This window comes from Cyphellophora attinorum (assembly GCF_001299255.1).
Source record: "Cyphellophora attinorum strain CBS 131958 chromosome Unknown Contig17, whole genome shotgun sequence".
Lineage (NCBI taxonomy): Eukaryota > Fungi > Ascomycota > Eurotiomycetes > Chaetothyriales > Cyphellophoraceae > Cyphellophora > Cyphellophora attinorum.
This window is the reverse complement of record NW_017253245.1, coordinates 334,990-362,737: the sequence shown is the minus strand read 5'-3', so window position 1 is coordinate 362,737 and position 27,748 is coordinate 334,990. Positions and strand designations below refer to the sequence as shown.

At 52.8% G+C, this 27,748-nt stretch overlaps 12 protein-coding genes across 12 annotated transcripts; 7 read left to right on the top strand and 5 right to left on the bottom strand.

Annotated features, from left to right (window-relative positions):
* Nucleotides 1–42: 42 nt before the first annotated feature.
* Nucleotides 43–2,495, bottom strand: AB675_5848 (Histone-lysine N-methyltransferase ash1; the record flags this gene model as incomplete). Its single annotated transcript, XM_018146090.1, has 2 exons — nucleotides 43–906; nucleotides 954–2,495. The coding sequence occupies 2 exons, from the start codon at nucleotides 2,493–2,495 to the stop codon at nucleotides 43–45; spliced, it is 2,406 nt and encodes an 801-aa protein (XP_017998798.1).
* A 353-nt stretch (nucleotides 2,496–2,848) lies between these two features.
* Nucleotides 2,849–4,752, bottom strand: AB675_5847 (Palmitoyltransferase erf2; the record flags this gene model as incomplete). The annotated part of the gene is made up of 4 exons (XM_018146089.1): nucleotides 2,849–3,122; nucleotides 3,200–3,633; nucleotides 3,681–3,789; nucleotides 3,842–4,752. The coding sequence occupies 4 exons, from the start codon at nucleotides 4,750–4,752 to the stop codon at nucleotides 2,849–2,851; spliced, it is 1,728 nt and encodes a 575-aa protein (XP_017998857.1).
* A 456-nt stretch (nucleotides 4,753–5,208) lies between these two features.
* On the top strand, nucleotides 5,209–5,759 carry AB675_5846 (uncharacterized protein; the record flags this gene model as incomplete). The annotated part of the gene is made up of 3 exons (XM_018146088.1): nucleotides 5,209–5,343; nucleotides 5,397–5,660; nucleotides 5,715–5,759. The coding sequence occupies 3 exons, from the start codon at nucleotides 5,209–5,211 to the stop codon at nucleotides 5,757–5,759; spliced, it is 444 nt and encodes a 147-aa protein (XP_017998826.1).
* Nucleotides 5,760–6,623: 864 nt separating this feature from the next.
* AB675_5845 (Protein O-glucosyltransferase 1) lies at nucleotides 6,624–8,062 on the bottom strand (the record flags this gene model as incomplete). Its single annotated transcript, XM_018146087.1, has 2 exons — nucleotides 6,624–7,778; nucleotides 7,841–8,062. 2 exons carry the CDS (start codon nucleotides 8,060–8,062, stop codon nucleotides 6,624–6,626), a joined length of 1,377 nt encoding a protein of 458 aa, XP_017998716.1.
* Nucleotides 8,063–9,381: 1,319 nt separating this feature from the next.
* AB675_5844 (uncharacterized protein) lies at nucleotides 9,382–10,547 on the top strand (the record flags this gene model as incomplete). Its single annotated transcript, XM_018146086.1, has 2 exons — nucleotides 9,382–9,655; nucleotides 9,703–10,547. The coding sequence occupies 2 exons, from the start codon at nucleotides 9,382–9,384 to the stop codon at nucleotides 10,545–10,547; spliced, it is 1,119 nt and encodes a 372-aa protein (XP_017998678.1).
* A 229-nt stretch (nucleotides 10,548–10,776) lies between these two features.
* AB675_5843 (uncharacterized protein) lies at nucleotides 10,777–11,259 on the bottom strand (the record flags this gene model as incomplete). The annotated part of the gene is made up of 1 exon (XM_018146085.1): nucleotides 10,777–11,259. The coding sequence occupies one exon, from the start codon at nucleotides 11,257–11,259 to the stop codon at nucleotides 10,777–10,779; it is 483 nt and encodes a 160-aa protein (XP_017998743.1).
* Nucleotides 11,260–12,695: 1,436 nt separating this feature from the next.
* AB675_5842 (Carotenoid 9,10(9',10')-cleavage dioxygenase 1) lies at nucleotides 12,696–14,730 on the bottom strand (the record flags this gene model as incomplete). The annotated part of the gene is made up of 3 exons (XM_018146084.1): nucleotides 12,696–13,754; nucleotides 13,805–14,076; nucleotides 14,124–14,730. 3 exons carry the CDS (start codon nucleotides 14,728–14,730, stop codon nucleotides 12,696–12,698), a joined length of 1,938 nt encoding a protein of 645 aa, XP_017998713.1.
* A 650-nt stretch (nucleotides 14,731–15,380) lies between these two features.
* On the top strand, nucleotides 15,381–17,415 carry AB675_5841 (Bifunctional lycopene cyclase/phytoene synthase; the record flags this gene model as incomplete). Its single annotated transcript, XM_018146083.1, has 6 exons — nucleotides 15,381–15,472; nucleotides 15,506–15,631; nucleotides 15,681–15,712; nucleotides 15,762–15,847; nucleotides 15,896–16,101; nucleotides 16,158–17,415. The coding sequence occupies 6 exons, from the start codon at nucleotides 15,381–15,383 to the stop codon at nucleotides 17,413–17,415; spliced, it is 1,800 nt and encodes a 599-aa protein (XP_017998799.1).
* A 429-nt stretch (nucleotides 17,416–17,844) lies between these two features.
* AB675_5840 (Phytoene desaturase) lies at nucleotides 17,845–19,561 on the top strand (the record flags this gene model as incomplete). The annotated part of the gene is made up of 2 exons (XM_018146082.1): nucleotides 17,845–17,875; nucleotides 17,925–19,561. The coding sequence occupies 2 exons, from the start codon at nucleotides 17,845–17,847 to the stop codon at nucleotides 19,559–19,561; spliced, it is 1,668 nt and encodes a 555-aa protein (XP_017998768.1).
* A 1,360-nt stretch (nucleotides 19,562–20,921) lies between these two features.
* AB675_5839 (uncharacterized protein) lies at nucleotides 20,922–21,904 on the top strand (the record flags this gene model as incomplete). The annotated part of the gene is made up of 2 exons (XM_018146080.1): nucleotides 20,922–21,020; nucleotides 21,071–21,904. 2 exons carry the CDS (start codon nucleotides 20,922–20,924, stop codon nucleotides 21,902–21,904), a joined length of 933 nt encoding a protein of 310 aa, XP_017998840.1.
* A 1,637-nt stretch (nucleotides 21,905–23,541) lies between these two features.
* On the top strand, nucleotides 23,542–23,922 carry AB675_5838 (uncharacterized protein; the record flags this gene model as incomplete). Its single annotated transcript, XM_018146079.1, has 1 exon — nucleotides 23,542–23,922. The coding sequence occupies one exon, from the start codon at nucleotides 23,542–23,544 to the stop codon at nucleotides 23,920–23,922; it is 381 nt and encodes a 126-aa protein (XP_017998779.1).
* A 1,010-nt stretch (nucleotides 23,923–24,932) lies between these two features.
* On the top strand, nucleotides 24,933–26,408 carry AB675_5837 (uncharacterized protein; the record flags this gene model as incomplete). The annotated part of the gene is made up of 1 exon (XM_018146078.1): nucleotides 24,933–26,408. The coding sequence occupies one exon, from the start codon at nucleotides 24,933–24,935 to the stop codon at nucleotides 26,406–26,408; it is 1,476 nt and encodes a 491-aa protein (XP_017998804.1).
* Between the last annotated feature and the right edge of the window lie 1,340 nt (nucleotides 26,409–27,748).

The following is a 27,748-nucleotide window of genomic DNA, read 5'->3' as shown; positions in this document are numbered from 1 at the left end:
GCTGCGCCAGAAGCCTCTGCTTGGGATCCAATGCGGAAGAACTTATTGCTCCCCATCGATGACGCGCATCGTGCGACTTCGACCAGACTCGCGGCCACGGACCGTCTTGACTTCATTATCCTTCACGCCGCCGGTCTTGCTCTTGACCAGTACCTTCTTCAATGTCTTTTCCTCAGAGACTTCCTTCTCAATCAGTGCTTCCGTAGCCGAAGTCGAAGAAACGACGCGTTTTGTACTGCGGCTCTTCTGAATACCGGCAGACGCACTAGCTTTGGCCTTGCTAGTCGCTTCCTTTGTGCTTTGCACCATTCTCTTGAGCTTGGAGGGATTCCGCGCAAGCCCTGATGTTGCTTTCATGGGGCTGCTGGAACCTCCCCGGACGGCCTTTGCGACTGCCTTGACTTTCGCTCCCAAGGCTGATGATTTCTTCGCCGGGCTTGTCGCAGTTGCAAAGACCCTGGTTTTTGCTGCTTTGCTCTTCAGCACAACCTGTGAGTCTGTCTTCTGCTTCTTCGTGACTCTTTCGACGACCTCTTCGACGACCTCCACCATTTTGCGTTTGAGGCTCTTCTTAGGAGATTTAGGCTGTGCATTCTCTTTCTCCTCGCTCTTGCGCTCCTCCTTCTTCTGCTTGGGACCCAGAAAGCCTCGACATTGTGGCTCGCCACAGTGACATTCCTGGACGTTCTTCTGGCTAAAGGGATCAAAGTTGTAGTCGTACGTGAGCTCTTCGCCAGTCATGATGCCCCGATCGCCTGCAAAGAGAGCCATTCGCGGCTTGCCGCTGACTGTCCACTTCTCCATTCGGCAATTTGGATTGCACGAATGGTTGACAAATCGTGCGATCGACCCCTTTGTTGTTGCATCAATGATCATGTTCTGATCGAACAGCATAAGGTAGTAGCACTGGATATATTAGTACAACATCACGAGGCGTCAAAGAACATGCTCACCTCGTTTGACTTGTACTCCTTCTTCATGCGCCGATCACATTCATCCTGGTTTATGATCTCCCCAGAATATTCCACAATGATCTGATCTGGCTCAAAGGTGCGATTGCTTCGCACGCCATGGCCTCGATCGACAGTCTTGATTACCTCGACACCAATGTTGTACTTGCCTCCTTTCTTTGCCCGTTTGCGCAGGTCGTCGAAGGCTCGGTTGCCGCATTGCTCAGCAGTCAGGTTGCAGTTCTTCTCATCACACTCGTAGTACATGTATCGATTCATGCAGTCCGCATCGCATCCTGTCTCGGCTTTGCAGAGGCATGCAGAATATTCCATCGGCTTTGTGACACGCCACTCTGCAGCCGCATCGCCCACAAACAAATTCTTGTTGGACTTCCGCCATTCATCCGGCTTCGGCTGCCCTGGTGGAAGAGGGGAGAAGACATCGAATGGGAGCTTAAAATCGCGCCCTTCCTTGAGAAGTCTCTCTCCCAAGAACATCGGCAAAGGCAGAGTAGAATTCTCCTTCTTCTCGTCACTATCCGCGACCTCGCTCCTACGTTTCTTGTTGCTGCCACCATGGTGCCTTGCATCGAAACTCCGCTGCTGGCCAGCATAGAGACCAGATATCAGCCACTTCTTGTCCTTGGGCGCCCGCTGCGGCTTCTTGCTGGAAAGCACTGGGGCAGATTCGCTGCTTGTGAGTGTAGCACCACTACTGACGCGACGCTTTTTAGCGTCGGGCCCGTCCACTGTGTTGTCTAGGATCTGCGCGTCCGAAGCGCTGCGCGAACGGACGAGGCTCTTCAGCTCGCTGACACGGGAGGCTCGCTTCTCGAGAACGTTCTCTGCAAAGTCCCCGACCTTTGTGAGCATAGAGGCTCGCGATGACTTGCGCGTAGCATTCTTTGCGGCCGCCTTCCGCCGTTTCTCCCACAGCTTGTTGTTTTCGGCCATCTTGGCCCTTTTGGCAGCTGCTCTCGCGGCTCTTTCCTCGTCGTCCTCATCGTCATCATCTTCCTGCTCGCTGTCCTCTGCAGTAGGGACTTTGCTCTTCTGACTTGAAGCGTCGTCTTCTGCAGCAGTTTCGAGCAAGTCGGCTTTGCTGCCTTTCGCGAAGACGTCACTCATGTTCCAGGGAAGATTCAATTTATCGATGCCACTCTTGACCAAGCTATCCTGGCTGGCGCTGGCACTGTTGACGAGGGTCTCTCCAGACACGGTCCTATCCTTTGCTTGCTCCTTCTTTTGTGATTGTGCTAGACTTGGGCGGCTTTTGCCACGGGACAAACGTTTGCTGTCGCGTCGTGACGCCTTCTTTGACGTGCCTTGTTGACTAGAGACACTGGAAGCCTCTGTAGCTGTGTCTGATGGCGTGGGAAGCTGGACGGGTGGCTCAGTAGCCATGACCTCGATTACATCGGATGAGCTGGACGATGCAGTGCTGTCCTGACGCGCCATCTTTGGTCGTGCTTGAGATTGTGGATCTATCTTCTTCGGAGACGCGAACGCCGCCGCAAAACTGAGCAGACTCTGTCGCAGAGGCATGTTTACGTTCTGAGTTGAAGGACTGGAGATGGATGATGAGGTATGCAGACGCGTACAGGGACAGCGAGACGCGTCAAAGACAGTACGACAACTCCGATGAACTGTGCCGGCAGGTGAAATGCATAGAACAAACGCGTAAGAATTGGTCGAGTGTATGAGAAGCGTGGTGGTCGAGACTCGGAGGAAGGGTGCTGATGTGGCTGGCAGATGTACCTACAGATTGTTGACCAATCGGGGGGACTGACTTAGTGAGACGGTCTCCAGCACGACAACATTCCCCCTTCACCAAAACACCGTACGCATAGTCTGTGCTCCAAAGCTCCGGAATTGACATTACTATATGCATTACATGGCTACCGAGCCTCCAGTTTCTTAGAGTGCGGCCCTTCAAATCCGCGCTGCTGCTGTGGTGTTACAGTTTTCATCTCCATTCCCCCATTCTGAGCGTCCGGGACCAAGGGCGCCTGTCGCTGGCCACGCCTGTCTCCAAATCGCTGGTCACCCTCCTCGTAGCTCTTCTTGAAATGCAAATATGTCGGAGGCCGTGGTCGACCAAGCACGGCCAGCCAATTCTTCAAGAAGTTGCCTTGTGTGAAAGGACGATGCCGCTCTGACTTCGGAAATCGCCTGGACGCCAATGACTCTCTCGTTGTCTCACCCTTCGCCATTAGCAATAAATGATACACCAGAGTGCGCCTGGGTACGGAAACGCCAAAATGCCATATATGAACATCGCAAAAGGAATGCGATTGTCGTTGATCGCTTTGCTGAATGACACATCTTCCCGATTACTGTATGAGATACAGTGGCCCAAGCTACCAAACGCGAGGAAAAGCCCAAGAAACGTGGCTGTGGCCACAAAGCTGAAGAAGTATCGGTAGTTGCGTCTCCCAACACAATTATTGAGCCACACGCAATGGTGATCCAGTGTTTCTACGCAGTTGTCGCAGACTCTGCAGTGATAGCACCGAGGAGGGCGCCAGATGTTGCACGTCTTGCAGTATTTGACTGGAACGTCCATAGCCGCTGTCTCGGAGGTCGCCAGACGGACCATGACCCAGTCATTCGTGGGTGGTCCGATCGCAAGAGGATCCTCTTTCTCTGGGGGCGGAAAAGGATGTACATTCCGAGGAAAGATCTATATCCGTCAGATATGGTTTCACCAGCCAGGGTCCGTCGACTTACTCCAGGGTCCACAAGAGAAGCGTGGATGAACGAGGAAAGACAAACGAAAAAAATGTAGGCGAAGATGATGGGTATCGCTGGTGATACATGGTGCCAGAGATATGAGGCACTGTAAAGAGGTCAGTTGGCTTCGACAGATCAAAAAAATGTGCGCCACTTACGAATAGACGAAGAAAAGTATCGCAGGAAGAACGAGGAAGATTCCAGTCGCGATGTTGACAGGCCGATCGCGTGCATTTTGCATGCGACCGCCCCACCAAAAGACGGTGTTGCCCTGGAAGTATTCGTGATTCTTCCCAGTCCCTGAACCTGATTTGGACTGCCGCTCTGGTGGATGTCGTGGTGATGTGGCATTCGAAGACAAATGCTGATGGCCGGGCTCCATGCGACCTTTACTCGCAAGACTCAAACCGGATCGAAACGACAGCGGTGACTTTTGTGGCGCGTCTGCTGTTCCTTGCCCGGCCGACAGGTTCAAGTGCATGGGACGCTGGACAACCTTTCTGGACCCGTCCACCAGCCCGACATCACCTTCCTGATGCGACTGATAATCATGAGAAGTGGTCTCGTACGGTTCGGGGCCCTCGGAGTGTGTGTAGTCAGTGGTTATCGATTGAAAGGGTCGATGGCCTTTTGGCATAGGAGCTCGACTCGAGGCAACACTTTCATCATCGGCATATTCTTCATTCTCGTTGTCCGGAATCGCGGCTGGCGGCTGAACTCCCGTATTTGGTCGTCTGAAGCGCTGGGCCTGCAGCTTTTGAGAGCTCATGGGTCGGTGAAAGCCCTGGGCCGTCAGTGACGGCACATGCGTCCTGCTGACGGTGGACACTGCTGGGCTCTGAGGACGACTGGAACCTGCAGTGCTTGACGGTGGTGGCGGCGGGTTCCGTATGGTTCGATTCGTCGGTTGTGTGACGCCTCGGAGGTGGGAGAAGCCATGCTGGGCGGCGGATGGGTTGGGCAACGCGGGTTGGTCCTGTCGGTTCTCGGGTTCTGCTCTGGGGGCGATGCCGTCGTCTGATATAGCGGAGGAGATTTCGCTTCTTGCAGTCCCGGGCCTGCCAGCCATTGCTGACGACTAGTGACGCAGAGACGTGGCCGTGTCACTGGTGCGACCTCAGATGCATCATCAGAGTGTTGCACAGTAGGCAAGTCGTGAACGCGGCCGAAGTGAACGTTACAAGGCGTGGTCGCGTTGGTTGGCACAAACGAGTGTAGTGGATAAGATCATGAAGACGGCGACGTAGAAGAGAATGAGGCGACGACAATCATCCCGATATTCATTTGACGAGATCACTGCCTCTGGTGACCAGGATCCTGTCTCCTATTCCGCAGATGAGACATCGAGTCGGCATTCGAGCGCAGCGACTGCGGTCCAGGACAGGGGCTTGGCAAGCTAGCTTGAAGCAGCCTAGTTTCTAGTGCCCGACTGCCCTCACGTCAACCACAGTCGTTGGTATGATATCGCAAGAACAGCTTGCTTCGTGCCCACGAACCGTCCTAAACCACTCACGAAGCGCCCAAGATGTCGTTCGTCGCCCGCAGAGCCGCCTCAACGGTTGCAGCTGCGGCATCGAGCGCCGCAAATGCCGCGAAGAAAGCTGCACCAACCGACAACAAAGTCCTGAAATCTGCCGGCCGACGAGATCCTGAGCTATACGTATGTCGCTCCAGCGAAGTGAAGCTCTGCACGGAACACTGATGGTCATATAGATCCTCGCCGCTGTCATGTCAGGCGCCTTTGGTTTGGCTGGCTTCTACTTTGGCCGCAAACCCACCTCTGCCACATCTCAAGCCGAAGTGTCGGTGGCTAACAGCTCGATGCCCTGGCAAGTCGCCCACGAGGATCACGATCACGACGACCACAGCAAGCATTTCAAATATCAATACCACCCACAAGGCGACCGAAGCCAGAACCCCAAGAACGCACCTAGTGCTCTCAACACAGTCGTCATCCCCAACGTGACGTTACCCAAGGTGAGCAAGTCCGGAATGGTTCAGAGAGGCTGTCGAAGCGCTAACACGCAATAGGAGCTTCACGACATGTTCAACAAATGGGGCAAGGATGGCTACTGAAGGGAGGGTCGACATCAAACTTTGCTTGTTGTTATTGCATTATGGTTAGTCGGCAGTAGGGCCACAAGGCAAGGAACGAATTCGACCTGGGCATGAATTGTATATACAGGCAAATTATGCTTCATCACCAACTCTCATCTGGTCTAACAATGCGAGACGCCAGACTGGCCATAGCAATGGAAGTCATCGCGTCGGATCTGGTTGCGACAATGCCCGACTGCAACCCCCCATAAGGACGTAGTGCTGCTTGCCTCGATCTCAAAAGTCTCTCAGCCTACTCTCCGTGTCTCATCGTCAACATCCGCCTTCAAGTGAATATGCTAGGCAGCAGCCAGGTCCTGACTTATGCACCCAACAGTGAATATTTCATATGCGAGTCAATCACTCTGATGAAAAGGTATAAGTAGTTCCTCTGCCCCCAACCTGATCTTCCCCTGCTCCACAAGACCAGGCTGAACAAGACCTCACTGTCGTCATGCCATGGTAGTAATCGCTGCTACCTGGTGGGACGAGCTTCTTCGATGCCTCTCGGATCAGATCCGAAGAAAGACATCGGTCGTCCATCACTGCAATCTTTGTTGCCATGTTGCCTTCGGCTTTCCGCTGTCTTTCGCATGACTCGCTGCCATTTCTGAAGGGTCTGCCGAATGCTCGCTGAAGGTGCGAACCTTGCTGATTGAAATCCTAGTGCTGTGGGAAGACTTCGAGTGCTCCAATCATCTGACCACTCGGGACCGATATTTACCACTCGTATCATGCGTTCCAGAAAATGTCTCTTCTGGGTCACTTTGGGAACCTTGGGTCACGCCAATGCATGGATGTAACATGTGCCACTCTCGCAAGCGGACGAGCTGTACATGTCCTTTAATCTTCGAAGTCGACCATATCACTCTTGTAGAAGTAGCCTTCTGGAAAAGGAGGTGGGTGGAATGGTTTCGGAGCCCTCCAGGCAAATCTCTCCCACGAGACACCTCTTGCTCTCCACTTCTCTTTTCCATGCTCGTCCTCTTCCTTGATGAACAGCTCCGGTTCCCAGTTCTGGACTTTCTTCCATTCGAGGATCATCCTCCTGATGTAACATGTCTCGGCGGCTGGCGTCATATAACGATCTCGAAATGTGCGTTTCGCTTGCTCGGCGATTCGCTCCGCTTCCGCTGGGTGAGAAAGATAGTATTGCATCTTCTCCTGCAAGTCAGACCAGTCGTTTTTGACAGGTATATAGTTCTGCTCGGGACCATGGCCTTTGAGGACTGGATAGAAGTGAGCGACCCAGCCTAGTGGGTTGTGGATGAAGATAGCACTGTTGCAATTGACCAGGTTCCGTAATCGTCCAGACCAGCTGTTTCCTTCTGTGTGAGCTAGGAACTGCCAGAGACAGTGATCTTCCATGTCAACAGGCGCATCTGTCCCATCACCCCAGCGGAAAGAGCGGACGTCACTCCACGACTGATTCTTCGAGTGCTCGAGCAGGGCAGCCCGAACAGGTGACACTTGATCCTTGCCGACGTCGATCTGGCCACGCCACAAGAGCTTCGGCGTCTTCTCGTAGAACGGAATGGTGGTATGCTTCGTCTTCTCGCGGAATGCTCTATACCCACCTACTTTGTCCCAACCCGAAGTCGCCCAGCCGTTGAAGTCGGGCATGACCCAAGTGTGATTGTCGACACTGATCTCTCGCGTCCAGCCCCACACTACGCGACCGGGCCGTGTCGGCGACGGATTCGGATGGTCCATACGGTCGAGCGTGAACTCCACATTTGGTATGGTTCGCGGGTCTGCTACAGCAGTGATTGCGCGATAGATCATCGCAGCGCCATTAAGGTATCTTGTTCGATCGACCACGCCTTGCTTCTCGCCCACGACGTAGAGATCGCCATGGTATATAAGTAGTCGCAACTGGCCATGAGCTTTGTCGGACTCATTCCGCCACAGTTTTATCTGGTCTTGATTGATGCCACCTTGCGATAAGTGGAAGTCGCGAGCTCGTAGAATTTCTGCATACTGCTTGGGAAAGGCAACCTGGATAGATCATCAGTCAGCATTGGCAGTGGGCGCGGGTATATGAAGAGACGCGGACTGACCTCGCACTGCTCGTCCGTGAGTCCTAGATTCCTCTCATCTCGCTCGGTGTCGAATTGCCATTTCAACGATGAGCCTTTGTCTGGCACTGAGGGGAACGAGACACTCCCGACAGGCTCTGATGAGTTCGGTCCCGAGAAAAGCCCGTACAGCAGAAGCAGACTGAGTATCAAGGCGAGCCCTGCCGATGCTCCCGGTCTGCTTCTCAGCAAATCCAAAAGCATCGTTGAATCATGGCATGTTCAATGGTATGTCCGGGAGAAGTGCATTTCTGGTTGAGAAATGCCTTATCGTCGCAGTTTCCGTCGCTGCGCCGTTGCCCAGGCTTATGGGCCACTGAGGGCGGAGGTTGCACTCCATCTCGATAAAGAGCCGCTACTGCAGCACCTAGCGAAGATCGTGCTCCTTAGGCGGTCTTGGGCTGTTACACCCATGTCTCCAATAATCGATGACTGCTCGAGGCGCTGATTGCCCAAAAAGTTGGCTGCTAGGTCGTGCGACAGTGCGAAATAAGCCTGATTTGGAGACAGGTCGTCGCCCTTAACTTTTCGAATCAAAGTTTAGACGTCGCGCCTCTCACGTTCTTTGCGCTCTTGCCGGAAGGAGTACTTCCATTGACATCTCCACTGTCAGCAAATAACATGGCATGATCATGGTGCGAAAGCAGTGGTCCCTCACGAGACGCGGTGGCCGGCAAAAACCACGACCAATTCATTCCAGTACGTGCCTGCGGGATCTTGTCATGACTGAGCCTGTTCTACGCAGCATGAAACTGTGCTCAGCCAAGGTATATTCACTGTACTTGCCATCTGCACTGTGCAGTAAGGCTAGGGAGAGTACACAGTGTATCGGCTCGGACACCGTAATAGACTGACTGGGATCAACTGCCCCTCCGTTTAGCCTTGGATTTGACATCTAGAGAATTGAAATGCCCGTGAGACAGCGCCGCAAAGCAGTAGGTTGGCTCCAACAACATCTTCATGTCTACATGAACCGAGAACCATGCACTTTCCACAGCGACTTCAATCTCCATGTCACAGTCCTCCTGAGGAGAAAGAAAGACAGCCCCGCCAGTGAACGTACCTTCCATGTGAACGCTTACGACGGACGTCTCTATGACGGTAGGTGCGGAAATGTTACTTCTTGCCGTCGTCCTTCAGGCCAATCTAAGATCAGATCCTCTTTTGCGATCTTTCTCTACTACCACCAAATTCTGCCTCTCCTAAGAATTCATGCGCTATTCCTACGACTGAGTATGAGTTCCTCAGGTCTCAATGGACAATGTACCGTCGAACTTGCCTCAGCCAACCTTGCGCCCCTCATCGGAACACTGGGATGGATCGAGGCCGCCATCGCAATCAAGATTATGATTGTGCGCTTCTTTGTACAGAAGTTGATCGTCGGCAAGATTGACTGGAACGATTGGGTCATGCTACTTGCTCTACTTGTCGGGCTCACGAACACCTGTCTCATCACAGTCGCCCTGCAACATGGGCTCGGAAAGCACTAGGTATGCTTGACAGCACGACAAGGACTTCTGGCCATGAAGTGGTCCTTCATCGCTCAGCCTCCCGGCATCATGAGTCCAGCGATCTCTCGAATCGCCTTCTGCATGTACATGCTTAAGTTTGTCGGAACCAGTAAGCTATTACGCAACATCTTCTACGCCATCATCCTGACGCAGCTGCTCGTCAACATCGGTACCATGATCGAGGTACTGATCTCGTGTCAACATTACGCGATGCTCTGGGATCACAACATTGCTGGGCGATGTTGGAGTCCGAAGATCCAGGCATATGTTGGCTTCTTCCAGGGCGGTAAGTAGTCGATCCCGTATTTGACCACGATCTAACATAGTCACAAGCCTGGAACTCACTGTCTGACCTCATCCTAACGATTCTGCCCATCCTTATCGTCAAAAAGCTCAACATGGAAGTTCGAACGCGAGTCGTATTGTGCTTTATCCTCGGGTTGTCCTTCTTTGCCATGATCGCCTGCATCATCAAAACCATTGAATTGAAAGCACTCGGCGACCGGGTCGACTTCACCTACAGCACCAGTCTTTTTGTCGTATGGTTCACCGTCGAGCAGTATGTCGTCATTATCGCAGCCTCCATACCTACAATTCGCCCTCTGGCTCTTCGACTGTCTCAACGATGGAAGAACCGCTCCACTCCAATTAGCTCTACGCCCACAGTGCGCCCACCAGCTGGGCCAGGGCAGCGCAACGCAAGTTTTCGGCCAGAGCGTAACAGCAGGTCAGGCCAGCCACAGACGGATGGGAGCGGCTCGTCTAAAGAGTCTCACATATCGGAGCACGATGCATCTCAAGAACCACGTTCATCCTCCGGAAATGCCCATCGCATCGGATCAGCGCTCTCCTGGAGCTCTAGCGCCGCCTCGCCCCGGATCGTGCGGCTCAATACACCAACCGCGCCTTCAAGAAATGACTCGGACAATTGCGTCTCGGCTATTCTGATGACGAAACTTGACCTCGAGCCTCCCTACATCCATCAGTCGCCAAAGAGTCCGCCTCCAGCAGGAACGATTCGAAAAACCATATCCATCGTCATAAGTTCAGAGAGCAGGGACGACGTCTCAAATCCGCCCACAGGCATGCAGACTGTGGTGTCTACGGGGCCTGTCACGCCTGCTGCGGCACCTATCACCATCGAAAAGGACTCGTGGCCGTGGGAAAAGGAGTTCTGACGGGAAGTCTTATGGCGATATAACAACGCAGTATGTGTATCAGTCAAACGTGTGCAGAGTATCTAGTGGCACATGCGACCTCATGCTTAGTTAGACTAGTTTGCCCTCCTGTCAATCACCTTTCGTGCAGTCTGTCATTTACACTGCCTGGAGCGGCTCTGCGACTTACACCTCGCCTCCCAAACTGTCGAGCTCCTGAGAACTGTCTTAACACACCTAATGGCACTTGTCACCTGTCCAGCAGTCCTTGCTTCTCCTCCTCAACCCCTTCCAGCCGATAACCTCTGAGTTCTCTTGCTCTCTCAAGTCCTTCCCTTTCCTCCCTTTCCCTCTCCAGATCCCTCATCGTGACCTCAACCACATCCTCATCCTGACTGCCATCCTCCCACTGATCCTGATTCGGACCTAAATCGAGCCGCCAGACAAGCCAGCGACGCAGCCACCGTTCCACTCCGCTGAGCAGCAAGGTGACAACGAGGATGAGGAGAAGGAATGATCCAATGTACGCCAGGGCGTGTGCTGACTCGGTATTGGAGAGAGTGTAAATATAGTTGGGGCTGTTGAGGGAGGTCGCGCTGACGGGCAGATTGGTGGGTGATGTTGGTACTGATGGGGGGATGGGTAGAGGTTGACTTCGTTGCGATGCGGAGGTTGTTGATGGAAGGACTGAGTTGATGAGTTGAGATGGAGAAGTGGTTGGAAGCGGCGCCATTGTGGTCGGCGGGCCAGAAGGAGGCTACTCTGGGGACAACGAGCCGGCGGCAAGCCTGACAATCCTGGCGGCTCCGGGCAACACAGGTCAGTCCGAATTCAACCCCGTGTACTGATGGGAGGAGGAACTTTAGCGTTGTTTCTGGTCTTCTACTCTGGCTGGGTCACCCACTTACGGTTGGTGAGACCAGAGAGCAGGTGTGGTGTCTATCTAAACGATGCTTGGGCCGCATGAGTTCAGCCTCTGAGGCGGTTGCCGACGAAGTTCTCGAGTGTCTAGTCCCGATGGATCTGATGTTGTTCGATCTGACGCTGCGGAGGAAATAATGCGCTTGCCAATCGACAACGAGCCCGACGCAATCCGGGGTAAATGCAAGGGTTTTAAGCAGAGTTTCCGCAGTACTTGCCCACAAAGAAAACCATACAAAGGCAGTCACGCTTCCTGCAAGGACGCAAGAGCAATTTGTACGCAAGAATCGTGTAAATGTAATTCGGAACTTGATTGCGGTGCTCTTCCCTTACCTTGAGCCATCCATGGATGCTTACACCTTTTGAATAGCAAAGCGTCGCGACATACCTGCGGGAAAACTCACCAATTATCCGCGGGTATCTGGGGCCCAAAAGTAGGTCCTAGAATAGCGACAAAGCATTGTATGAGCCTCCGCCGCATCAGAATAAGCAGCGACGAATGATCGTCGAATCGCTGCGATGATGACGGATAGGTCGTGGAGGCGTCTGACTGCATCTGATGCGGAAGCAACTCAGGCTTGCAGCAATGCCCTGGTCTTGGCTTTCTGCCCTGCGAGCGGGCTTTGCAGCGGAAACAGAGGAGGAAAGTGCGAAATCGTTTTCGTTCGTGCATTGCTGTTGAGGCCTGCAGGCACGACCACAGAATCTTGAAGATGTCGATGATTGTTGAGTCAAGCAGAATGATCCTTTTACGGCTGCAATAATGCGGTTGTTGTGGACTGGCCGTCGCATGGGTGCGGATGAAGATTCATGGCCAGGTGAGCAGATCTGCGATCTTGTCTTCGCAACCTATCATACTCGTGATGGTCATAGCTTCTGTATCTCTGACCAAACACCTGTGGCTGAGATAGGTACTACCCTTCGCTACTTACAGTCCTGTTGATAAGGATGAGTGCCAGCTCAGCAGAACCTGAAGTTTGGGGCAGTAAACCATACGTGCAAACAGAAAGCTTGGCACATGGCCCTTCTCTCTGTTGAAGAAGCAGTGTAAGGACCATTGCTATAAGCGATCACAAACCTACGCTCGGAGCAGCCAGTCGTAAGTTCCAGGAAGAATGGCATCGCTATCTATAGCCACATGTGGGCAGATTAATGTAAATGTCGCAATCCCTAACAACAAGTTCCAAACGCTCGCTCCATTGCCGTCAGTCCATTAACACCTTGCGGAACAACACCAAGCATATCCGCCTATCCTAATTGGTTCTCAACCCATCGCCGACTCTGCATCCACCAGCTATCCTTGCCTACCAATGACTGCTCCTTGATCGTCCTTATGCTCTCCACAGGACGCTGACTTCTGATCTGCTCCTCGCCGACCCACACACCGTGAAGTCCATACGGTACACGCTGTGGTAGAATGACCTTTCCGACCACAGTCTTCATATCTCGAGCATCAATAATCCAAAGCTCTGACCTGGCGTCTGGCTTCACGTCACCGTTCTCGTCCAGCCCAGTGAGCTCGTCGAACACGTACGTAAGGAGCCACCCATCGTCTTCATCAACTGAATTTGCTCTTGGCACAAACCGCGGTTCCTGGGCATAGTGCCCGTATGGTAGTTGGAACATCTTGACTGGGTCATTTGGATCTGTGGAATCAAGAATCTGCTGCACCGAGCGTGTGTCTGCGACACCAGTAACAGGTTGCACAGTCGGATCCTTCTTTCCACGCCGAATGAGTTCTTGAGCATTAATCTTCGCTAAGCAGTCAATCTTGGCAGCCTTGCCCAGCGCTGCGCTGAAGCCGCCAATCGATGTCGAGCAGCCATAGACGTACTTGCATTCGCTCATAGCGACATCGTCCCGTGTAGATGGGAACTCAAAATTTATGGTGGAAAGCGCGAACTGGTGAGTGATTTTGTTCTGCGTCGACGGCGAGGTCATGTCGAATTGGTAGTAGTAGAGCCGACACTGCTCATCCTCCAAGCTGAGCCCCGTGACAGGCTCGGGAATGGGAAGATTCCCAGCGGTGAAGACCATAGAGGCGGACATAAGCCGGCAGGCGAGCATGTTCACGGCATGAATCTGGATCTCGCCCGTATTCTTGGAGATTGAGATGTCTTCCCACGTATTGGCCGTGTGAAAGATGCAGCAAGCTTTGGTCTCAAACCAGCGGACAAGTGAAGGGTCGTGCCGTGGGAAGACGCCAAATCGGGCGGTTTTGTGCGGGTCGTAGGAAACAACAGGCTTGTTGACAAGCATGTTCGTTGGATCTAAGCTGAGTGGCAGATCCATGATGACTGAGGTCCGCTGGCCAACGCCAATTCGTGCATCATCTTCGCGGAGGTGATGCCGGGAACCTTGGCGTTGAGAAGGCGAACAGGTGTCTCGAGAGGTGTGGTTGGAACGGCAGCTGGGTGAGTCGCCGGGACGATTGAGTAGTGGACATAAGGTGGGGCGAAGGTCGAATGGAAGAGAATCATTTCGCCGGTCCTGGGGTCTACTCTGGGATGCGCCGTTGTATATTCCTTCAGGAAGCTAAGCACGCCGTCGCCTCCAAAGCCGGACCCTTCTTCACCGCCTGCCTCTCCTTCCACTTTCTTGCCATTATACCATCCGACCGTCTCCAAGCCTGGGAGAGCTATCCGCATGGGCGGTCCGGACTCGCAGGTTGCTAACGCACGCCCGTCGTGAAAGACGACTGCAGTATTGGCGACGGATATCCGTTTGATTGCTTGTGATGACCCGGCAGGTGTGACAGGAACACCAATATCAGCGTTCTGATTATGGTTACAGTGATGAGATATAATGTAGCGAGTGGATTGACAAGCGTTGCTATGCTTGGCAGGATCGGTCTTCGTAATGAAGGCGATGAGATTGTGGAAAGATATACATCAGTCAAAATGTATTGGTTGACGAATTCTGGCCTCATACCGGTGGCTGTCTTGGTGAATGAGACTCCTGCGATCATGCCATCGCCATCAAAGAAGTGAGCATCTCGGCCCAGGTCTTCGTTCGAGACCGGATTGCCCCCATTGCGGACGTACTCGCCACCATGAAGCTCCTCTGGTATGCAGCCCGAGAAGTCACACGGCGTCAACGGCAGCGTCCGTGTTATCGGTGCAAAGTTGCCCTCGAGGTATGGATGGCCATCGTCTCGTTTCCTCTTCTTGCTGTCCGATCCAGAGCTTGAAGGTCGGCGTTGAACAAGCATAGCTCCTGACCAGCTCCAACCATTGTGAACGCCAGATGAATGAGAGTCGACATTGTGCCTCTTCAATGCCATGTTCGTCAGCGATCTGCCAAGGTACGTGCCAGCATGTGAACGTCTCCCGACCAACGTCCAACTGCCGAAAGACCTCAATGTAGCTGCCAGAGTGAAAGATCATCCACAGTTCGTGGCAAATGGAGCTTCCTCATATGTCTACCGGCATCGCGGATGTATGATTTCATGCAAATCTCTCAGTATAGTCTAAAATTTCATATGGAAATAGCGTGTTGTCAATCGATGACTTGCTGGATGTACAAACTTGGATGGTCGCGAAGGTACCTAGGTAGCAACAAGGCATGTCTCCGCCTCGCCTATGTGTCGTCATACCTAAGTTCCGCATTAGTTTTGGGCATGTGCATTTTCAGCCACGCTCCGCATGTGATGTCCGCAGATCGAGTTGCTGCTTTAACTACTATTTCCACGTTTTCCTCGTATGCTGTGGCGGTGCGGGCGTTGAGGAAGTTCGGCAATCTACGAAGACCCACCCGAAATCCTGTCCAGCACTTTGTTGAATGTTGTAGCTACATTGCCACGGTGGAGGTAGAACATTGTACATACGGGATCCGTTTTCTATGCCTTTGGTGGCCTCACGATCTTTTCAACTTTTCTGTTGTTCCGCAGAGCAATCGATGAGCTATCATGGCCAACGCTCGTGCTAAAAGTCTATGACCTCAACGAATCAGATCGGATCCTCATCCGCACTCGAGGAGCTCAATGTACGATTATGCGGCAGTGTAAGAATCCTCCCACCAGAGCAGTATGTGGATACGGCGAGGCTGACCCCTGATAGTCATGCTGTCTACACAATACCCGTGGCGGTAGTACTGTCGGTCGTGTTGAAGCCTTTGTTGACACGGCTTGATCTGTACAAGATCTGCTTTCTAATCACAGTCGCTGTGATTTACACGATACCATGGTAGACCATTCTTTCTCACATGCTAGAAGCTAGGTTGATCGAATCGCAGGGACTCTTATCTCATTCGTTCTGGCATTTGGTGTATGCGATATACAATCTATTGCATGGCTGTAGCTGACCGTTTGAATAGCATATCCTCCAGATGTCATCCTGGGACCAAAGCTGTTTAGCATTCCTGCAGAGGAGCTGTTCTTCTTCGTGATACAGACCTACATCGTAAGCTTGTTTGCGGCCCAGAAACAATACTGTACTGATGAGATACAGACCACCCTACTGCAAATTTTACTGAACAAGCCTGTGCTTTTTGCTGTTCATCTGCAGAATGAAGCCCTTCCAGCCTCGAGGCATCTGCTCGTCAAGCGTCGCACTGGACAGACTATCTTTGCTCTACTCATCGGTCTATCGCTACTTCCTCAATTTCGCAATGCCGAAGGCACATATATGAAGCTCATCATTCTATGGCTACGCCTGTGATGCTCTTTCTGTGGACTATGTCATATCAATTGCTACTTAGTTTGCCCTGGAGCAAGACCTGGCTCGTCATTTGGCTGCCGACGCTCTATCTCTGGATCGTTGACACTCTGGCGTTGAAGCGAGGCACGTGGAGCATTACCTCCGGGACCAAGCTAGGCATTCATGTCTGGCCACACCTTGAGATTGAAGAAGCAGTCTTTTTCCTGGCTACAAACACGCTCGTCGCCTGGGGTTGTTTCGCTTTCGATAATGCTGTGGCAATCCTCGATGCATTTCCCGATCAATTTTCAAGCGTCCCCGGAACACCTTCGCCACTCCTGTTGATCAAGAGCTTACTCTTGCCGACCAGCAGCTACGACCAGAAGCGTTTGCAGGGAATTCAGAAGGGACTCGATGTGTTAGCAAAGAAATCGAGAAGCTTTTATCTTGCTTCTGGGGTCTTCAATGGCCGACTGAGGATCGATCTTATCTTGCTGTATGGATTCTGTCGTGTTGCCGACGATCTCATTGACGACGCACCAAACGCAAAGGAAGCCCAAGACTGGATCGACCGCTTCACCGCGTATCTGAATGCGGCCTATGCCAAGTCCGAATCGAGACAGGGGCTACAGACCAGCTTGGAGGGCTTTCCTCCTGATGCCCGATCTATACTGGAGCTTCTCCCAGTAGATCGACTACCACCGAAGCCACTGTATGAGCTCCTGGAAGGTTTCAAGATCGACCTCCGCTTCAGTACGCAAGATGAAAACCCGATCAAAACCTCTGCAGATCTCAAAAGATATGCCACATGCGTAGCAGCCACTATTGGAGAGCTCTGCCTCAGCTTGGTGTACTATCATGACACAGACCACGCCTCTGGTGATGACAAGAAGGAGAGATGCATTGCGGCTGGCGCACGTATGGGTCGAGCGTTACAATACACGAACATTACCCGAGATGTCACGACAGATGCGAAAGTCGGCCGATGCTACATTCCCGCCGAGTGGCTGCGGAATGGATCTTTGAAGACCACGTCGGAGACTGATATTGTTCAACTTCGCAAGCGCATTCTGGACATGGCTTTCAGCATCTACTCGGAAGAGCGAGACGCTATCGAGGACCTGCCGTCGTACGCGAGGGACGGTATCAGAGTTGCTGTGGAAAGCTACATGGAAATCGCCAGAGTCCTTGACCACCGCATCCAGCATGGAGAAAATCTTGATTTCGCGGGCGGTGGCAAGAAGGGCAAGGCAAGTGTACCAAAGCTGCGGCGGCTGATCGTTGGATGGCGTGCAATGAGTGGTATTCGAGGCCATACAGGTGATAGATAATGGAACGTGTTGGAGGACGTTTGGATAAAATATGCTTGTAGATATTCACTGCCTGAGATCCAATCTCCGCACTGCTCGACTAGATCTGAAAGACGTCGAGTGCTCTTTCTTCATGCCACAACTCAGCATGGTACTACAGGATTGCGCGTTGAGCATATATCTGACCAGAATTCGAACTCCCAAGCGAATGCAACATGTTGTTGAACTGTTGAGGATGCTGCAGTGAATTATGCGCTAAGCTTTATCATGAGCTCATCTACAGGTATTTTAGGTGCCTGGCCTGGTTCCTACCCGCGTGCATGCGCCACACCTAACCAGCAGCCGCAGTTGCACGTGCATTCTATAAACGCAAGTGTACAAGCATCGGACTACTGACCTTGTCCACAGCTCTGACAGCTTCGACTTGAGAGTACAGTCGTCAAAGCGTCCATGGACAAAGCCAAAAGAGTCGTGATCGTCGGTATGTTGACCGACCTCAGACTCACAGCGCTGGACTGATCATCCTACAGGTGCGGGCGCTGGCGGCATTGCCAGCGCTGCTCGTCTTGCAAAAGCTGGTCTGCACGTAACAGTGGTCGAGAAGAACGACTTCACCGGCGGGCGATGCAGTCTAATACACAGAGATGGTCACCGCTTCGACCAGGGCCCCTCTCTGCTCCTACTGCCAGACTTGTTCCGAGAAGCTTTTATTGACCTCGACACAACCCTGGAAGATGAGGGCATAGATCTGCGGAAGTGCGAGCCAAACTATAACGTGTGGTTCGGCGATGGTGAATGTATCGAATTGTCAACCGACATAGCACGCATGAAGACGACCGTTGAACGATGGGAGGGCAAGGACGGCTTCAAAAGATACCTGGCGTGGATGCAGGAGGCGCACAATCACTACGAGGCAAGTGTAGAACATGTCCTGCGCAAAAATTTCTACAATCTTCTCAGCATGGCCAGACCGAGCTTCTTAAAGCATATTGTTGAGCTGCACCCCTTCGAAAGCATTTGGGCCCGAGCATCACGATACTTTTGGACAGAGAGGTTAAGACGAGCATTCACTTTCGGAAGCATGTACATGGGCATGAGCCCGTTCGATGCGCCAGGCACATACAGTCTGCTCCAGTACACCGAACTAGCCGAGGGCATATGGTATCCCGTCGGCGGTTTCCAGAAGGTGCTGGCTGCTCTTCAGCAGGTCGCACAACGCTTCGGTGTTGACTTCAGGTTATCAACAACTGTGTCGAAAGTCAACGTGGACCAGAACTCGGGAAGAGCTACCGGCGTGACACTTGACAACGGGGAAGTGCTCCCAGCAGACATCGTCCTCATGAACGCGGATCTTGTGTACGCTTACAACAATCTTCTACCACCATCAAGCGAGGCAAAGTCATTGTCAGCAAAGCCTGCCTCGTGCTCGAGCATCTCTTTCTATTGGTCCATCGACAAAGTGATACCAGAATTACACACACACAATGTCTTCCTAGCCGACGATTACCAGGACAGCTTCGATGACATCTTCAAAAAGCAGCAGATTCCGAAGGAGCCCTCGTTCTACGTTAACGTTCCTTCCCGAATCGATCCCTCCGCTGCACCTCCTGGCAAAGACACGATCGTAGTGCTGGTGCCCTGTGGTCATCTCCTTGAGGGTGAAGCTGATCGCGGGATTTCAAGCCAAGATTGGGACGGTATGGTGAGCAGGGCAAGGAATGCCGTACTAGACACGGTCCGATCGCGGACGGGCGTTGAGCTGCAACGATATATCACAAGCGAGTCTATCAACACCCCTGCCAGCTGGAAGGAGCGGTTCAATCTCGACAAGGGCGCCATTCTTGGACTCAGCCATTCATTCTTCAACGTCCTGAGCTTTCGACCGAAGACCAAGCACGCCACGATCAAGAATCTCTACTTTGTGGGTGCTAGTACTCATCCTGGGACAGGAGTGCCCATTGTACTTGCTGGAAGCAAGATCACGACTGGCCAGATTCTGGACGACTTAGCAATGCAGAAACCATGGACTCATGGCAGTCATTCACGAAGGCGAGTCAGCAGTCTCGACAAGGAGGGAACGATCCCTACCGATCTCAGTAGACTCATTCTCGTGGGCCTGGCGATATTTGTGCTACTGATCTACATGCTTGCTGTTACAGTGCAGTAGTGTCTAGGCGCATGACCTTTGACTCAGTCTGCCTTGGGCTTACAATGCAGCTTGAGTCAATCTGATGGCACTTTCCAAGGCCTAGACCATCATGGTCTCTCACAACTCGGCTACCGTGTACGTCGTGCCATACAGTGATGTTGCTGTAGGCTTTGTGCATTGGGCGATGAATAACATGACTCGATGCTGCGAACATCTGTTCCTGGCTGACTCGAGTCTGTGGCGGTGCGTAAAAGCAGCACGACCAGCCTCGTAAAGTTGACCGTGGCAGTATCGACATCTCAAAAACCTCCGTGTTAAATCTTATTGGCTGGAGGATGGCGGGAATCGCGGACCTTTGCAGCATGCACGGTGTCATCATCGAGTCTGATCCCCATCTGAACTTTGAACTACGAATCTTTCGTCAACTTCAAACTTCAGCAAGACGTCAACGCAACAATTTTCCGATGCCATCATATCAGCCCGGACCTGCCGGCCACGGCGGTCTTCGGGCTCACATCTGGCGCGTGGCGAGTCTATGATTCAGCTTGATGAAGTTTTCAGCGGCTTTCCGGCGGCTGAATGGCAACAGCGCAACAGCTTCGGAAAGCATGGTAACAGCAACCGTCTTGGCTGCCGACCTGCCACAACGCGAGGGAAACCGACGCTCGATCGATAGATGAATCGGAGCTTCGCAAATTTTCATGTAGAGCAGAATAAACAAGTAGAGAATGGTCAACTGACATCTCCGCTTCTCCATCTGTAAGGACAATGCAATCCATGCAGAAGTCGTACAAAGCACATTCTGAGGCATCGAGATTCATGCAGCGATCTACACTAATTGTAAGATAGCACTTCAAGAGGCAGCGCGGCTACTGGTGGCGTCTTCTGCGTCACGAAGTCTGATAACGGTCATGTCAGCGTATGTCCTTTCGATGTTGGGTTGACATCATCACTCTAGGAGTCGATGCCAAACGCGTATGCCGGCAGTCACACGCACCTGAACTTTGACCATACAGTGAAGCCATTTCCGCAGCCACTAAAGTCAAGATTGACCAAGCTTCTTGGTATCGATCTTGATCAATGCTTGGTTCATGCCCGATCTGTCCTTGCTCATCGATGCAGTGCTGCACCTCTGAGGGGCGACCACGGCAACGGCGGCTACTGACGCAGTAGACACATGCTTTTTCCAGTATAGCAAACTTCGAAAAAATCCTGTGCATCCGGAAGATGATGGTGTTCCGACGTCATCTGCGGTGAAGACCATGCCTTTGATTGTTTATATGCTGCTCGTCTTCTGAGCTGACCTCGTGCCTATCTGACAAGCAGCGATACAGTACAATCCCAGCATTTGCCTGCACACCCATCCGAATCCCTCACGATGTCGGCGCTTCAGAAGAGAAACGATGCAGTGGACATCAATGGTTTCACCAACACGGTGACAACCGACAACCACATTACCAGTGCTGGTAGCAGCTGGGTCAGTCATCCTGCCGTGACCCGTGGGTTTTCATGACTAACTTTTAACAGTACTTCGCTGTCTGCGCGATCATGGGTGTTGCAGCTCTTGCGTTCATGGGTCTCTCGTTCAAGAAGCACCGCAGTCAGCGCATCTTCCACTACATCACCGCCGCCATCTGCATGGTTGCCTGCATTGCATACTTCGCCATGGGTTCCAACCTGGGATGGACTGCCATCCAGGTTGAATTCCCTCGCTCCGACCCCAAGGTCAGCGGCTTGATGCGCCAGATCTTCTACGTCCGCTACATCGACTGGTTCGTCACGACACCTCTTCTTCTGGCTGACCTGCTCCTCACTTGTGGTCTGCCCGGACCTACCATTCTCTACGTCATCCTCGTCAACGAGATCATGGTTGTTACCGGTCTTGTTGGTGCCCTTGTAAAGTCAACCTACAAGTGGGGTTTCTTCACCTTCGGAACCGTTGCATTCCTCTTTGTCGCCTACAGCGTCGTCATTGAGGGCCGTACATACGCCAAGGCTCTCGGCGCAGACATTCACAAGACTTACATCCTCTGTGGTGTCTGGACCATTGCTCTCTGGTTCCTGTACCCCATCGCCTGGGGTCTGTCTGAGGGCGGCAACGTCATCAGCTCCGATGGCGAGGCTGTTTTCTACGGTGTTCTCGATATCCTTGCCAAGCCCGGCTTCGGTGCTCTGCTCATTTGGGGTCACCGCAACATCGACCTGGCAAGACTTGGTCTGCACTTCAAGGACCCTGAGGATCACGCCAACTCGATCGGAAACGAGAAGCACCGCAATGGAGCCGACTCGCGCAGCCACGGCGTCACATCTGGCACTGACGCGACCACTACAACAAACACCACTACTACCACCCACGTGTAAGGATCTGCATTAGCTGTTGCTCACTGAGTTATGCACTGTGCCGAGATGGGATTCGAAGTGTCATCGAAGGTCACTCACGGCCACTATCTTGTCAGGGAGATACCCATCTTCGCGCGCGAATGAGCCGTGCCTTCAAGCGTTTTGTTCTTTTTGTTGAGGAGTCATGTTTGCATGATTGGTGTATAGGCAGAGGATGTGTAGTTGAACACGGTGTCGAGACTTACCGGTAACGAAACAATTAATTAATAAAGTATAACATCTTGAGACTGAAAGATCTGTTTCCCGATTATAGCAGTAGTGTGCTTACTGGAAATGGACGGTCTATCACACTGCTGTTGGTCGTCGCAAGATTACCTGGCTCTCGCATCCATGGCTGATATACGTGTAAGTATAGTAGTACTGGTGTTGGTAACGATCGTGCTACCAACTGCAATAAAAGCTTCGGTGTGTTCGCAGTACGTACTTAGGTAGGATGTACTGTGTGCGCCGTTGCTAACAGTGGGCAGCTGCATTGCAGCCCTGCTGAAACGCGAATTTTCTGCTGTGACCCTCGCGCTTGCAGTGGTCGCGTGCCTATGGCTCACGTCTCTTTCAGCAGGTACTCAATTGCCAACGCGCCTGCCGCAGAGCAGCACCGCATTGGCTCTTGAGCACGCTCAAGGGCCGATGTCTTCCATCTCATCCAGGACGCGTCGAATCGCCTGCGTTCTGTTGTGTTTTCGACTGCATCGAGCCTCTCCTTCGATGACATTCCCAGCCATTTCTTTTGCTATCTACAATGGCGTCATAAATCACTTTGGCAGCACTCGACATCTGTCCGGTCTGGACCAGCCGACATTGGCATGACAGCCAGCGCTTGAACCTTGTCGGAGATCAGGGGTAAGAACCAATCGTAAGTCTATGCGCGAGGAGGCATGGATCGGGGGATTTGCCGACATGTTCAATGATTGGACTGGCGCCGCCACAAGCGCACAAATCTCCAGCATCAATGCCGGGATTTTGATGTGAGATTAGGGTACGGGAAATTTGATGCCTATCAAAACAGTATGGTCTGGTTTGAGTCTGGTGCAGAATGCACGGCAGAGTTGACTGGTCGACCAGGTCTGGAGACGAGAGCAATCTCGCTGTTCAGTGTCCAAGACGATGGTTTGCGACCGCACGCGACCTCGCTGTCAATTGAAGAGCCCAAGCGTCTGCACGCTCGCTCAGGGTTTCAGCGACTCTCATGCAGGTTGACCGATTTCTCTCTTGCTTCCATCAAGCTTCAGCGTGCATTCGTTCCACTTTGCTGCAGCCAGAGTAGCACCAAGCAGATTTTTGCTCGTGTCGGCCATATGTCGCTCGCTCAACAGACAAATCTGACCAAATTGCGATTGCGATAAGAAGAACTCGCAAGCACGAGACGTACTGAGCTCTCTTTCAGTCGCACACGATCAAACCACGCTCACTTACCACCGCGATCCACGAGCCGCGCTCGTTGTCCGTACCACTCTCTTTGCGCGACTGCGAGATCAGTCGTAGATCAGCCGGAACTGCGCTCAGCGCAACGAGCGACACCCATACACAGCGCAACGAGCGCATACCATCACAAGCAACCCATATCTGCACACAACATTCCTTGAGCACAAAGAACCAAGATGCGCTCCAGCTCGACTTTGCTGGCCATGGCCGCACTCGCATCTGCAGCGCTTGCCCAAGGCCCACCAGGTGCTGCCAGCTGGCAAGACGCCTCAGGTACCGCGGCGCCTCAATACACTGCCACAGTCACCATGACACTAGAAGTTGTCCACACGGTCACCAGCTACGATCTGCCGGCTTCGACGGCCGCTCTCAGCAACGGAACAATCTCGGCATCGAAGTCTGCTGAAGTGACCATAATCCCATCCGTTGCACCTACCTCAACTTCGAGCCCGAGTCCGAGTTCGCTACCTGCAACAGGTGGCGCTGAGGCTGGGAGGATGGCCCAGACAGCTGTCGCCATCTTCGTTGCTGGTGCTGCTGCTTTCTTCAGCCTGTAATGCTGGATCCCATGCCGTTACCTCTGGTGGCGCTGGCTATTGCGCTCGAGCAGCTGCATCGTCGCCACCAGCGTCGCATCTTCAACCTTGGACGCAGCCGTCCAGGTCACATTCGTTCATCAACTATTTCAATTCTTCTGTTGATACCCCAACTTTTTACCATCACCACCTACAACCAGCTCCTGTGGAGCTTGAAAAAGTCTCTTGGAGAGACTTGTCGTTTTGAAGCCAGGAGAGGAGACAGCAACAGTCCTTTGGACATGGTTCAATGTCCAAGAACCAAGCTACTGACTTCCGTTGCTGTCACCCAGGAGAGATTCTTGTTGATATGGATTGAAGGACAATACTCTGTGGAGGGTGAAGACCAGAAACCACACAAGGCAATGAAACTTGTACATTGAGAACGATTCAACGACTGCTTGTAGATTTCAGCGAGCACTGTCAGCGTTCTTACGATTTGAAAGTTGCAGAAGATGATTGAATTGGAAGCAGTTCTTTTGGGCTTGGGTGAGAGATATGGATAGATTATTCTTGTCAATAATTGAGATAGGGAAGGAGAAAGTCTTATAAACATCGCTGTTCTCTACCTGCATAAAAAGTCAAGGAGGGACTCCCTTACCTGATCTCCTTGCTCGTCTGCTGTGAGCAAGGAAGGCCGGGGCGCCGATGATGAGGCCCGTGAGTTGACCCACCGAACGCGTGGTGCGGGCCGCTTCGGCAGCAACCCATAGTCTTCTCCAACTCTTGACGCGTGCGCTGAGGACAGTGATAACTTGCTCTACGCCTCGCACCTTGCACCAGGGCTCCTTTGCTGCTTCAACAGGAGTCGCGTGACGCAGGACGAGAGACGCGCCTGCTACAAAGGGACCCCCGGAGGGTGTCTCTCGTGATTGCAGCCATTATCGCGACACGCCTTCTGTTCGTACGGTAATCAGTGAGCTGCTGCTACTGCTCACGCGACACCCTTGGTTTCGGGACTCTGGTCTCATCTATACAAAAAGCCTAGTACGATGGCAGCGCCATCCTCGCCCATCCTCCCACCCATCCCAGACATAGACCCGGACGCAACACCAAAGGCAAAAGTGCGACCCAAAAGGCCAGGCTTGAATACCCGCAAGCGAACCTTCGACACGCTTCGCTCATCGTCTCTACCGCCTTCAGCGGCATCATCAGATCCAGCACTATTCTCAGGGGATGAAGACTCCGCTGCCGAGAACTATGGCCAAGAGAAGAGAAAGAAGAAAATCATGTATAGCGGCAGTTGGTTTAGTCACATGACGCGGGCTGGGAAGGACGAGCGGAAGCGGGAATTCAGGAGAAATGTTGACTCGGGTGTCTTCATGGCGGGTGAGGAGAGCGACTTTCCGAGTAGTGATAGCTTGGGTAGTCTGGAGAATGAGCTCATCCGAGATATGGATAAGCGGCAGCAGGTCCGTCAGGTATCGAGGTTTGATGAGTTCGAAAGGGTGCAGAGCTCGAGAATGAAATGGCAACAATCGCTCTTGAGTCTCGAGGACGACACCAAAGGAGTCGTGGAAGGGGACATGCCGTCCTCACAGCACGAGCAGGTCAAGACAATTGTTCGCCAGCACCTAGATGCGGGCAACGAGGACGTTGAGCTCTCAAGAATGGACCTCACAGATCTGCCGCCTGAGATCGCAGACTTGGCGACCCTATCCACCCAGCCCAATCTTGTTCCTGGCATGCTCGACATTGGTCGACCCTTCGAGACGAATCTCAAGCTCATGCTTTGCAACAACCTCATTCGAGACTTTCCGACGCCAATCCTCGATGTCAGTAACCTCAAAGTGCTCAGTCTGCGGCAGAACAAGCTCAGATCGATTCCAAGCAGCATCCGACGGCTGACTAGCCTCGTCAGACTCAGCGTCGGAGGGAACAAGCTGTCATACCTTCCTTTCGAGATCCTGGAGCTAGCGCATTTCCACAGATTGAGAGTACTCCATGCAGACCCCAACCCTTGGGATTTTGCCGGCATCGATCAGGACGCTGAATACAGAGGTTGTGAAGTTGTCAGCACTCGCGAGCCACGTCCTTCGGTGTCAGTAGCACCGACTGGCGCAATGTCTCTGACAGAATCAACGCTTCGGGCTCTGTATCGCCTGTTCCCCCAAGCCACGCCAAACCTGGACTTGCTGTCACTCATGCCGCCAGATCGCACGCCCGACGCAGTTCTATCGTCTCTCGCTAGCCTCGAGGCCGCGCAACATGACGGGCCGCGCCTTTGTACCCTTTGCCATCGGCCCTTCGTTCAGCCTGGCGAAGAGTGGCTGGAGTACTGGGCAATTGGGACTCCCCAGAAAGTCTTTGTGACTTCTGAGACGGTTCGATATGATGGCCGTTGTTTGGTTCCTTTCAGAAGGATGACCTGTGCAAAGAATTGCAGAGGTGAAAAGAATGCTTGGGTCGAGGACTGGCAGCAGTGGCATCCTCGTGGCGTTGAAGCTGGTGAGATCGACAAAGATTGAGGCTGCTCAATCGAACGGCGTCTGGTCCTTTATTGATCATTGATCATGTTTGGGTCAGTCCACGACGCAACCAAGGTACTGAACTTCAGGATCAAGGTCGACACTGTCACATTCGGCAACCAAGAGGCTGTTCGGTGAGGACCAATAATGACCAGCCAGTGCTGCGGAGACCATTCCGGCATCGATCTCACTGAGTATTGCTTGTTCCTGACTGTTCCTCAATTCAGCCAAGTTTTGGCCCCCTGTACAGACGCGCCGCGCTCGGCAAACACGGAAGATCTCGCGACATTTCCGCATCTGGACACGGACCCTCGTATGTGTACCCTGCAACAACGTATGCAAGCGCAGGCATGGCAACATAATCGACAGCATCCGATCTGGCGAAATCGCCCTTAGGTATGCCCACCCAATCGGCAACACGTATGTGGCTTCTCGTGCACCTTCGTGGTGCCAGGGGTCAGAGGCCCGATCTTTCTGGTATTCGTGGTCTTGGATTAGCTCACTTCAGGTCGCTGCGTTATTCGTTGACCAAAATGCTTCTTGTCATGCGAAACGTGCATGACGGGAGTAGAAGCACCGCGCCGGGCCGGACTCAGCATTCCATATAGTCTCTTGCCCGTTCAGCTGAAGCGAGTTGATACTTCATATATTGGCAGTCAGCATCGAAAATGTACAATACAACATCGTCGAAGTTGTTCATCTGAAGTCATCTGTCGCCATTTCTATCCCCTCGCAACATACATTGCAGCCCTTTTGCCTCCGTCTCAACAACTGCTACTTCCCGAAGCACTCCATCCATCGTCCGAGCGGGGCACCACAGTCCTGCGATTACTCTGTCACGCAAAGGCCACGATCGTGCATTCGGACCCTCTGTCGTTGGAGAATCGCCTCCGCCGGGCGTCAAGTGCAAGTCTTCGTCTGAGTCACCGACGACTCTGGATCGCTTGCAGCGTCCACGAGCCGTCTCTTAACTGGAACTATGGGCCAGATGATATAACGGCAGCAGTCTTCTTCAGCATTTTCCTTGTGATCGTCATCCTCTTGATCTGTGTGGTGTTCGCTTGCGAGTGTCACCGGCGGAGGAGGACCAGAGGCGGTGATGGTGGCGCTGGCAAAGATGAAGGGTCTGAAGGGGAGGAGGAGTGGATTGACAGGGTCAAAGATGAGTCTGAATGAGGGCGAGGCATGCGTTCAAGAGCTTGTTTGGGCCATTGGGTGGACTGTGGGTTTGCATAGTGACGGCATGAGGTTGCAGGTGTCGGGGCGCGCGCTACGGGAAGTTCGTTAATCTGCTCTGTTCCTACGCCAAGCCCGCTCTGAGTCTGTGCTGGAAGAGCTTG